This window comes from Bos taurus, chromosome 17, assembly GCF_002263795.3.
Source record: "Bos taurus isolate L1 Dominette 01449 registration number 42190680 breed Hereford chromosome 17, ARS-UCD2.0, whole genome shotgun sequence".
NCBI classification, from domain to species: Eukaryota; Metazoa; Chordata; class Mammalia; order Artiodactyla; family Bovidae; genus Bos; species Bos taurus.
Window position 1 is genome coordinate 61467894 of NC_037344.1, and position 12812 is coordinate 61480705.

At 43.5% G+C, this 12812-nt stretch overlaps 1 protein-coding gene across 9 annotated transcripts in view; it reads right to left on the reverse strand.

Moving 5' to 3' along the window:
• Positions 1-12812, reverse strand: part of RPH3A (rabphilin 3A) — a 293036-nt gene that overhangs the window by 60665 nt on the left and 219559 nt on the right. For 8 of the 9 annotated variants that reach the window (XM_059875879.1, XM_059875878.1, XM_059875880.1 and 5 more), the window contains one exon: positions 5282-5370. In XM_059875879.1, the coding sequence (XP_059731862.1) occupies positions 5282-5352 (71 nt within the window). In that variant the 5' untranslated portion in view covers positions 5353-5370. 9 annotated transcript variants of the gene reach the window in all.

Below are 12812 nucleotides of genomic sequence, written 5' to 3' on the forward strand. Positions count from 1 at the left end.
CATGCATATTTAGGAAATGAATCTAATTTAAAACAAAAGTTATGAGCAAAGATGAGACCTCGGAGTCAAAGGCATTTCATTGGGAAATCAGGCTGACCTCCCATGAGATGACAGAGACCATGTGTTTAGCATATAACTTCCCACAAGCTCTGTTCTGTTCTTCGTCATCTTTGATTAATGACAGCACTCATTTGAGTTAATATTTTCTTTACCTAAGAACAGTGTTCCCAGGAAAAATGCAAAAGAAACAGAAGGTGGTTAATAAACTTGCTGAATCCCACAAGCTGCTAACAAAAATTAAATTGAGGGCTCCCCTAAGGAATGTTTTCCATCCTTTTATCAAGAATTTTTTTCTTGAAATTTCATATTTTTTTCTCAAGAGGGGTGTGCTTTTTTTTTTAACAACTTGGATTTTTTTTTTAGATATATAAAACATGTTAGTTCCTTTTTGAACCAACTCTCCTTAGGGGCAAGCCACTTTCATCAGAAAAGAGGTAAAATTCAGTCTGTAGAAAAATAAAAGTATCATAAAATACTCACTGCTCTTTATCACTGAAGGTAGGCAAAGAAAGGAGAGAAAGAAAAAAAATGAATAAAGTTAGGGAGAAAAAACACCTTGTAACAGTATCAGCACCAGATGCAACAACCACACAGTTCAGCTTAAATGACAATGACCTACTTCCATTGTTATCATTATTATCTTATTTTAGCACATCTAAAACATGGTTGCTGTAGGGTTGTATATTCACAGCTTTGATGAACATGACCCATCAGTTCAGTTTATTAATTAACCCATCTGATCATTTATGCATTTGAATAATATTTTTTTGGCACTAAAGAGGAATCATTTAATGATAACAAGGCCACCACCATTCTTGTTTTCTGTTGTTTCAAACACCGAGGGTTAAGGAGCACACTGTTATTGTTTAGTAACTAAGTCGTGTCTGACTCTTTGTGACCCCATGGACTGTAGCCCGCCAGGCTTCCCTGTTCATGGGATTTCCCAGCAAGAATACTGGACTGGGTTGCCATTTCCTTCTCCAGGGGATCTTCCCAACTCAGGGATCGAACCTGCATCTCCTGCATTGGCAGGTGGATTCTTTACCACTGATCTACCAGGGAAGTTCTAAGGAGCATGTTAAGAAAGGGCAAAGAGCCCTGAACAGTGGTTGGATCATCCAAAAGCAGAACTCACAGTGCCCCATTTTGGGGAAGCAAGTCCTTCCATTCTAAAAAGAAGACCAGCCTCTCCATTTACTAGTCATGCTACCACAGACATGTCACATCTTCCCTTTGTGCCTCGGTTTCCACCTCTGGTCTCTGCCACTCTCAGGCTTGCAGACTTGAAAGCCACAGCGAATAATCAACTATCAGAGACAGCATTTCTCCCCATGTATCCCCAACATAGAGAACTGAATCCCTGCTCTACCCATGCAAGAAAGAAATACATTCTCTCCTTTCAAACACAATCACAATTGTCTTCCAAACACCATCGTTGGATTCAAGGAGACTGAGAGAGGAAGGCATTTGAAAATCACAAAGGCAGTAAGTGTATCTGGCTAGCCAGCAGTTAATTAAGACTAGATTTCTTAATTTACTGGAGAAAGACATTAGAGAATCATCTGCATTAGCACATCATCACTGCTGCAGACTAGATAGCATGTGTGATGACTATAATTCACTCATTAACATTTATTGGAAAATAATTTTAATATCTGAAGAAAATGCAGTAGCAATCAAGCCAGCCAGATGCATTAGGAATGCCAAGATGTTTCACAGAAGCCCGGGAGCACTTTAAGGAAATAGCATCCAGACTGCTTGAATAATTCTAATTTAATTGTAAGGCAAATTGTTTGGCTTCATATTGACTAAAGTAAACTGTGATGGATGGGGTTTTAATTAACTGACATTTCTTAAATAAAATAAATACTTTACCCCATCCACCTTCAGGCAACTGTTTATAGAGAGACAGTTTTTGGCTGATAAGATATTCTTTGCCAAATGAGTTTAGTATCAAGAGAACGTTCATGGGAAGGGCTTGGAAACCAGAAGTTTCCTTTCAAAACGGAAACCAACAGAGTTCAATAATGTCTTCAAAACTGTTAAACTCGTAGAAGTAGAGGAGGTTTTAGGTGGAAACAGTAAACAGGGACTTTTGCTTCAGAGAATACAAGTGGACTACATATTCTGAAAGACCCTCATCAATATATAATTAGGACCTTGGTAATTAAGGGCAAATCTTATTAACACAGTTCTAGGATTGCTAGCGGAGAAGGCAATGGCACCCCACTCCAGTACTCTTGCCTGGAAAATCCCATGGACGGAGGAGCCCTGGTTGGCTACAGTCCATGGGGTCGCTAAGAGTCAGACATGACTGAGCGACTTCACTTTCACTTTTCACTTTCATGCACTGGAGAAGGAAATGGCAACCCACTCCAGTGTTCTTGCCTGGAGAATCCCAGGGACGACGGAGCCTGGTTGGCTGCTGTCTATGGGGTCGCACAGAGTCGGACACGACTGACACAACTTATCAGCAGTAGCAGCAGCAGGATTGCTAGAAAGTAAAGGAATTCCCCAAAACCCCTCTACCTTTGAAACAAACAGACAAAATAGACTTCATCAAAATAAAAAATGTTTCCTCTTCAAAAGACTATGTTATGAAAAAGAAAATGCGAGTCATAGACTGAGAAAAATATGTGCAAAATGTGTCTCCAACAAATGACTTTTATCTACAGCACATTAAAAAAAATGTTAAAACTTAATAACAAGAAGATAAATGACCTGATTTTTAAGTGGACAAAGTGTTTAAACAGACACTTTAACAAAGAGGTTATATGAATGTCAAACTTACATAGAAAGATGTTCAATATCATTATTCATTAAGGGGAGTGCAAGTTAAAATCACAAAACAAATACCACTATGCACACATAGAATGGTTAAAATGGAAAAGACAAATCGTATCAAGTGTTGGTGAGAAAGGAGACAGACAGAACTCTCATACACTTCTGGTGGAAATTTAAAGTGGTACAAACAATTTGGAAAACAGTTTGCAAGTTTTTTTAGAAGTTAAACATTTACCTACAAAGCCACTGAGACATTTTCCTCCTAGGTATTTCCTTAAGAGAAATACAAGTATATATCTATACAAATTTTACTTGTACTAGCCAAAAAAACTAGAAACAACCCAAATGTCCATCAACAGATGAATGGATAAACAAACTGTGGTACATCCACACAATGAAATATTACTTTTTTAGCAATAAAAGGAATAAAATATTGATATGAAAAACAATATGAATGGATCATGATTTAATTATGCCAAGTGAAAGAAGACATCTTCCCTCAAAGAGATGATTCCATTTACATAATTACTTAGGGATGGGTGGTGACAGGCAGGAGCAAAGGGGAATGAGTATGCATGTAAGTGTAAAAATGATCAAATTGTACTTTAGATGTGTACTGTTGGAGGTACATTAATTATACCTTTAAAAGGCAATTTTTAAAAAAAGAAAAAGAAAACCCAGCAAACTGAATCCAGAACTGGGAGCTCTGAGCAGGAAACCAATGTAAACACCAACATTGTGTCCCAGAGACTGACTCTGAGCTCCTAACTAGATGAAGAAGCTGAATCTGGGACCCCCTAAGGGAGCTCAGATCACATCCTTGGTGAGTAGCACACACTTCCTGGCAGAAGCAAATGCAAATCTCTCTGAAGAAAATATTCTCATGGTAGATCCCCAGGATTCTTACAGGTTGAGCTCACAATAAAACATTACTAAGCAATCATGATAAAGAAGCTGTGGTACATATACACAATGGAATACTATTTGGCCATAAAAAAGAACACATTTGAGTCAGTTCTAATGAGGTGGATGAACCTAGAGCCTATCATACAGAGTGAAGTAAGTCGGAAAGAGAAAAACAAATGTCATATATTAACACATATATGGAATCTGTAAAGATGGTACTGATGAACCTATTTGCAGAGCAGCAGTGGAGACACAGACACAGAGAAGAGACTAATGGGCAAGGGTGGTAGGGAGGGTAAGATAATGGAGAGAGCAGCACGGAAGCATATACACTAGCATATGTAAACTAGACAGCCAAGGGGAATTTGCTGTGTGACCCAGGGAACTCAAACTGGGGCTCTGTAACAATCTAGAGGGGTGGGAAAGGGTTGGAGGTGGGAGGGAAGTTCAAGACGGAGGGGACATATGTACACCTATGGCGAATCCATACTGATGTATGGCAGAAATCAAACCAGTATTGTAAAGCAATTATCCTTCAATTAAAAATAAATAAATTTTAAAAATTACCAAGCTTTCAAAAAATAAGACCTTTGAGTGAAAAATCTTCAGTGATGATAAACAACAGACGTAGATTGTCAAGGTCTTTAGGCGGTGGTACGCTGGTGAATGTTTAACAGTTGCACTTCTAGAGCAAAACCCCACTGAGGCTGATTTCGAGTACCTATGTGATATCACTAAATGCAAAGCTGGGAGGAAACATGCAGTACCATACTAAGATACAGTGTTTCACTATACAAGTATCACAGACAACAAGTAACACAGGGAATAGCAAAATGTAGAAAAATAAGTAAGAAATGATTAATGTTGAGTATTCACCACCTTTGTCTAATATAATTATAAAACTATACAACTTAATTTCTAGTAACAGTCATATTTAACAACCGACTTGCAAAATTCCTGCCAATTTAACAGCAGCTCTAAGGACCAGCATGATACAGAGCCAATACACCACCGATTCAGGTGTAATAATTACTTAATACAGAATGTGAAGTTATTTTTATGTGAATTTCCCAATTTTTAAATGATCAGGCCAAAACTAAAAAATACATTTCTGCAAGTCACAGTCAGCTGGTGGCCTGTCAGTTTGCAACCTCTGATTGAGTCCAACTTCCTTATTTAATTGATGATAAACTGAGGCCCAAAGAAGGAAAAGAGACTCACCCAGTAAATTAGTTCAGATTTAGGACCAGAATCAAGTCTGATTCCAACCAACAGGTTAGTGCTCTTTCCATTTCACGAGACCACCTCTCATTTAGGGCATGGAGCTCAGAGTTTCATCTTGATACTCCAACTTTGCAAAGTAGTAAAATCAGTGGAGGAGTTTCCACATCAGAACTCCCACCAGCTTCTTTTTTCCCCCACCCCAGGGATGGAAGTTCTCTTTTTTCCCCTACTACTCTCCTCCTTCAAGTGTAGATCAGGACCTCATTGCCCCTAAGCAGATGACTTCCAGGAATACCCAGTGACTTACTTTGACTGCAGGGGTCGGTCACTGGGACACATCCAACGGCTTGAGCTGCTGCTGAACACGGTGTCAGTCATGGCTGAAGCCCAGCACTCCTGGAAAACATCAGCCCAGAAAGGTCATCATGCAATGGTCATTCAATCACTCCTTATTTCTCAGGTCCCTTGTCTATGTCTGAGTGGTATAGGGAAGAAACAGAGCTTCATCCAGCTTCTCCACTTTCCAGATGGGACCTTCAGGACCAAGAGGGAAATTGTCACATCCCCCTTTTGGCAAAAATGGATCAGAATGAAGAACTCTTTCCCTTTAATCTGTATTCCTCCCATTCATTTTTGATGCAAGAGGAAGGGTGCGTATGTGCATGCTAAGTCACTTCAGTTGTGTCCAACTCTCTGCCCCCGCCATGGACTGTAGCCTGCCAGGCTCCTCTGTGGGGATTCTCCAGGCAAGGATACTGGAATATTGCCAAGAATACTGGAGGGTTGCCATGCCCTCCTCCAGGGGATCTTCCCCACCCAGGGATCAAATCTGCATCTCTTTTGCCTCCTGCAGGTGGGCTCTTTAACACTAGAGCCACCTGGGAAGAGCTCTTAACTCCAATCCAGGTTATTTCTACCAGAGGATGTCATCTGGCTCATGTACTACTAGTCATCTTGGCCTTGGGTAGGTAAAAAAAAAAAAAAGCAAAACCCATCTCTCAGAGTTTTGAGGTCTCAAATGCTAGAGTCATCCCTGGCTTGCTTTCTTTTTAATACTCTACACCCAAGCCATCAGAAAGTCATGGCTTGATTGTCATAAATAGAGCCAGAATCTTCCCAATATTCTCTGCCCAATTTGCTTCTGTGCTGATCCAAATCTCTGCTGCCCCAGCCTGCCTTACTACAGGAGCTGCTTCACTGTCTCCCTGATTCTGCTCTTGGCCCACCTCAGTCTATGCTCCACACAGTGACCAGGGAGATGGTCACAGACATAAACCACAGCTTGTGAAAACCGCATCACCACAGATGGAATCTCCCGCTAAAATGTAAGCTTCTTGCAGAACTCTTCCTGTTTTGTTCTCTGTTTAATCTCCAACACCCAGCATAGCTCCTGGCATGGAGAAGGCATTTAGTAAATAAGTATTGAATGCGTGAATGAGTCTTCATCAATGCTAAGCAAGTCCAGCTGAACTTAGGCGAACTTGTGTTCTTTCTGGACCTCCACTCCTCCCTGCTCCCCCAGGTATAGCCAAAGAGTAAGGGGAAAGAGACCATGGAGATCACAGTTAATTTATTGTTTTAAAAAGTTTTGGAAGGTAGGTCATGGGGTCCAGTGGGTCCTGATTTCGCTAAAGTTCTTGTTACCTCACAGTCCTTTTCCCCAGGAAGCCGAATAGATGAGCATTTGGGAGGGGAAAAGGGAGAGAACTATCTTTCCTATTCTGCAACCAGTGCAATTATTAAATATTCACGTGGGTGGGGTTGGGGTGGAGGGCTCTGATGTTTGGACACAGGAGAGGAAAGACCCCTTACAGAAAAGCCATTTCATCTGTTCCCAGGTGGTTAACATAATCTTCCTAGTATAATATGACCGTTTCATTGTTTCCACTCTGAATATAGAAAAAGGAGTGATGACTCCTATTGCGAAGGAAATATGTTGAAAAGAACCTTAACTTCTCATTACTGCCTGTGCCAAGAGCTGAATGAGGCTTCCCGGGCCCCCGGGGTCCCCTGGTCCCTGCTGGGGACCCCAGTCCTCAGTCCTCAGTAATGAGCTTCCTTGGCTGCCCTTGACTGGAACAGCCAAGCGCTCATTTGAATGCATCGCCTCCTGAAGCAAGATGCAACAGTGCCCTTGGAGGATCCCAGGAGGCGGGGACGAGGGGATGGGACAGGTGATACACAGTCCCCACCCAGGAACTCTGATCTCCAAATTCTGATGCTCGGAACAGACACCTGCCCACCCAGACCCCTGTCTGAAGATCACATGCTCTGTTAGAGCCAAAGCCAAATCTAGTGAGGCAGCGGCAAGTTCAGAAAGCATAAAATAATTACCTTCCCTGGAAGCCAGAGGCTCAGCTCTCTGCTGGGCACCACAGCAAAGGGTCCACCACAGCCCTGTTGTGAGTGCCAAGGAATGAAAGAAACAACAGCAACAATCACTAGTTCAAATATCAAGGGTTTTGTACCTGCTAACTGCCCTTCAGGTTTTATCTCATTTAATCCTCAAAAGGTCCACTTAGTCGGTTTTTCCAGTAGTCATGTATAGACGTGAGAGATGGACCACAAAGAGGGCTGAGTGCCAAAAAATTGATGCTTTTGAATTGTGGTGCTGGAGAAGACTCTTGAGAGTCCCTTGGACAGCAAGATCAAACCAGTCAACCTTAAAGGAAATCAACCCTAAATATTCACTGGAAGGACTGATGCTGAAGCTCCAATACTTTGGCCACCTGGTGCAAAGAGCCGACTCATTGAAAAAGACCCTGATGCTGGGAAAGATTGAAGGTAGGAGGAGAAGGGAATGACAGAGAATGAGATGGATGGATGGTATCACTGACTCAATGGACATGAGTTCAGGCAAACTCTGGGAAATAGTGAAGGAAAGGGAAGCCTGCTGTGCTGCAGTTCATGGGGCCACAAAGAGTTGGACATGACATAGCAACTGAAAATCCTCAAAACAGATTTAGGAGGTAAATGTCCTTATCCCATTTCACAGATGAGTAACTGAGTCACAAAGAGTTCAAGTGGACTTCCCAAGGACCTTCTTGAAGCCCTTCAAGGAAGCAATCTAAATGCCTAATAACAAGCACGGGCTAGCAGGATGCTGGTGCATCTGTATGGTAGAGGGCTTCACAGCTGCAAAGAATAATGAGAATTTATGATGGATATGGATAGGTCAACAAGATTACTTGTCTAGTGGCAAGGCCAAGACATAGAACACTGTTCAAGAACAACACTATTGTGTAGAAAGGAAAGTGGGATAATTGCATGTTTAGGTTGTATATGCATACAGCATCTCTGAAAAGAACACACAAGAAATGGACAATACCGCTGGCCTCTGTAGAGGGAGCCTGGGAGGGTGGGCCTGAGATGGGAAGAACTGTCACGTGATACCCCTTTGTATTTGCAACCAGGAGACACTTTAGCTATTCAAAAACAAATGTATTTTTTAAAAGATAATTTCAAAATAATAAATTACTTCAATTTATTGGCTGTCCAATGCATGTAAGATTAAGACTCTCTCCGTGACCTCAAAGAACTGTCGTGACCTTCTGCCTGCTACTGTTCCTAGATCTTGGACCATGCTCCAGTCATGCTGGCTTTTCCAGCTGCCAAGTGTTTGCCTTTGCTGTGTCTCTGCCTGGATAGCTTCTTCCTCTTACTTTTGCATAGCTGGTTTTACTAATGCTCTGCTGGTCTCTGCTCAAATGTCACCTCCTCCAAGAAGCCTTCACAGACTCCACCCTCTAAGTCACTCCTCTCACTGCTTACTTCTCACTGCTTGTTTCCTCTATGATATTTATCAAGATATGTAATTATTATTATTTTTTAACTTATCCACTGTTTGTTTCCCCACCTATTCCATAAGATCCATGAGAACAGGGCCTGGGTTTGCATTTGTTCAGCAGTGACTTCAGTGCATGTGGAACCAACTTCAGGAAGCTTTGGTCTGTACAGTTGCACAGGGACCCATGTCTGGAAGCACCCTGAACTTAGAATGACCCTGTACTTAGATGAGCCCACACTTGGCTTAATGCTTTGCTGTCATCATCTCAAAGTGTCTTATAGAATTTGAATAAGGGGCCCTACGTTTTCACTTTGCGGAGTGTGGTATACAGTAGATGTTCAGTGAATCTCCACACAGGTCCTAGAGCTCAGTGAGTGCAGCAGGCACTCAGTAAATCTGCGTATAAGTGACAGAACCAGGCCTTGTTCCAGATCTGCCCACCTCCACAGCTTGGTGCTAACCTTTAAATCACCTGCATTTTAAAACGACTCAAAGACCCAGTGCCAAGCCCAGAAAAGGTTCCAGAACCCTGCCTTTCTCCCTCTGCATTTTGTTCTACCTACTTCTCCCCTGGCTCCCATCAGCACTGTTTGTTAAGGAACGATGCCTCCATTCCCCAAAATCTCCAAGGTCTTCTGCTGGGATTAGTTGAACTGAAAAACAACAACAACAACAACCCTGAACATCCATTAAGCTTCAGAGTCACACCAGGTGTCTAAGCATGATGCGGCGGGGCTGGGCTGGGCCGGTGGCGGCCCTGCACGTGGCACTTCAGGGCACTGCAGGGACCCAGCATGGGCTGCAGCTGTCTGTGTGGAGTTCAGTGCCACCGTCAGTCTCCCAGCCCCGAGTTGGAATTAAACCAGATGCTTCGCAGCAGAACCCGCAGCCACCAGCTTGGATGGTGTCAAATCGGTTCCATCTCTGTGTCTCTTTTCCTGCCCTGTTCCTCTCCCCACGAGTCCAGCCTATCTCTACTCAATTAGGAATCTAGGGGCGGGGCCGGGGGGCGGGGGTGGAGCAATCACTCAGACTGCCTGATGGGATGGGATATGCAACTTACACCAAGGGCTCCAAACAGGAGTGAAGTGGGGCTGGGGGTACTTCACAGACAGCATCCAGGCTGCAAGTACGTTTTGTTTGGCCCGTGCAATAGTTTTTAAAAGTAAGAGTAAGCCAGTATTTTAAAGGCACAGGATTTAATTAAAAATACAGATTGCCAGCTTCTCTTGAGAAACGGGAAGAATTAAAAAAAAATTATAGAACATCTATTACTCTGTGGCAGACACTGGTCTAGGTACTATGGATACGGCATTAAAACAAATAAAAAAGAAAAATCTTTGTCCTCATGGAGCTTCCCTTCTAGTGGGGAAACTGTAAGTCAAATGAAAGCGTGTCAGCTGGTGATTGGGCGCTTTAGAGAAAAACAAAGGAGGGCTGGTGAATGTGAGGGAAGTTTGATTTTAAATAAGTGGTCTAGAGAATTCCCTGGTGGTCCAGTGGTTAGCGCTCTCACTGCCAGGGGCCTGGGTTCGATCCCTAGCTGGGGAACTAAGATTCCACAAGCTGTGTGATGTGGTTAAAAGAAAAAAGTGGAGGCCCACTGAGAAATTATATTTGAGCAAAGACCTGAAGTGGGTAATGGACTGAGCCATGTGGCTGTCTCGTGGCAGAGCATTCTAAGTGGAGGGGGAAAGCAAGTACCAAGGCCCCGGGGTGGGTATGTACCTGGTTAGTTGGAGATATGATAAGGAGGGCAGAGTGGCTGGAGTGGAATGAGCAAGGGGGAGATGAGTGGGAGCTGAAGTAGCAGTGGAGGTCATGAAGGTCGTGAAGCAGTGGAGGTCAGATCATCAGGACCACTTAAGCTTCTACTCTGAGTGACATACAAGCCACAGAAGGACTTTGAGAAGTGAACTGAATATATCCTATTCTGTCTCAACCATGCATCCAGCTTTGATTATTTGACAGGCACTCATGGTTCCTACGGGAGATGGCAATGGCAACCCACTCCAGTACTCTTGCCTGGAAAATCCCATGGACAGAGGAGCCTGGTGGGCTGCAGTCCATGGGGTCGTGAAGAGTCAGACAGGACTGAGCAACTTCACTTTCACTTTTCACTTTCATGCATTGGAGAAGGAAATGGCAACCCACTCCAGCTTGCCTGGAGAATCCCAGGGATGGAGGAGCCTGGTGGGCTGCTGTCTGTGGGGTCGCACAGAGTCGGACACGACTGAAGCGACTTAGCAGCAGCGGCAGCAGCATGGTTCCTACATACCTTTGCCATGGCAAGGACACTTGGTCCAGTGAGGGAAAGATGGTGGTCTCTTGCCCCGCCTACTATACTTGACAGAGCTGAGCCTGCCTCCACCTGCCTGCAAGCCTTGCCATTTCGCGCTCTCAGAGCCCCAGCATCCTTTACCCCAGTTTCATCCAGGGGGTGCAGGCTGCTGATGGCTTCTCTTTGCTTCCAGAACCAGTTGGGTCATCCCCAGCCTCCCCTGAACCTGGCCAAATCTGGAATGACAAGACTTTGACTCCTTCCATGCTGAGCTGGTTGGTGTCCAAGATGAAGACAGAAACAAGTCTGAGAAATGCTCCAGATGAAGGCATCTCTGTGCTGCCAGCCTTGAAACACAGCAGATTCACTGTCATCTCCCCCAGGGTTCTCCCATCACCATATCACAATAATAGATGGTTCCATAAGCCCTCAAAAAAATCCCACAGGATTTTATGGGTTTTTAAGGCAGGCACAGAGCTCATCCCCCACTGCTGTACAACTCTGGCAATTTGCAGAGACCACGTTGTAAGGGGCCACAGTTGTCCTAGCCTATGCAGCTGCTCCATCATAAACTGGCCAGTCCCAGCTAACATACCAGCTGACCATAGAAGTGAACAAGCCCAGCCAAGATCATCCAAGTCTGGCCTAGACCAGAACAACCTCCCAGGTGGACTGAACCCAGTTCTGACTCTAAACAATCTTGAGATAAATAAATGGCTGTTGTTCTAATTCACTCATTTGTGGGTTGCTTTGTTATGCAGCAAGATCTGGCTGATGGAGCAGCCCATGTTGTGGAACAATTCCTGGCCTTGGATCCAAAGTCTGGGATCTGACCTTAGCTCTTCTATTCATTTCCTGGCATCTCATTTAGTCATTCTGGGCCTCAGTTTCAGCATCTGGTTAAAATGAGGATGTAAAAATTCCCATCTTTGTCATGCCAACTTCACAGAGTTTTGGGGAAAAGCCAAAGGGTTAATACATATGCAGAGGCCTGGTAATACAAAATACTTTTTAAGGATTAGGCAAAAAGGTCATTGTTAGTGTTATTTGAGGGTGCGGCTGGGGAGAAGAACACGTGTCTAATTTCTAGGTGTTTTTTAGGCCTGAGTGAGACACTGCAGTGGATACCTGGGGTAGACATTTCTTGCTTTTTCCTGTCCAGCACCTATCCCTTCTTTTTTTTTTTTTTTTAAAGTAACAGCACCCCCAATTTTCCTTTGGGAAACCATCCCTCTCTCCTATCAATCTGCGTGGCTCAGATGGAGATTACCCAAACCTGGTTCCTAAAGGTGGACCAAAGATCATCTCTAACCAATCAGTGTATTATATGCCTCATGGACTCAGGGATAGGCACATGTCCCAGTATGGACCAGTGAAGGTATACCCTAAGACTTGCTGGAACTATGTGGAAAGAAGCATTCTTTTTCCATTGTAATTGCTAAACTGATAGAACAGAAGCCTGGAGCTGCTATTGGTCACTTTTTCGCACCAGATTGGAAAGGTCTGTCAAGGGATGAAAGTGGAGTTGAGAGATGGAGAGTGACTGGTTCCTGATGACGCTGTTGGAATGCTGGATCCAGCCACACCTGAATCCCTCATGGTCTGTTTTGGCTACCATATGTTGAACATATGAACATATATGTTCCCTTTTTTTTTTTTCTCCTGAAGTCAAATTTGAATTGAATTTCTGTCATTATGACCCTCCTAACCTCTCTCTATGTGTCTTTATAAACCAGCTACCTTGGAGCAAATGGGGATCTCAAAGAAAAC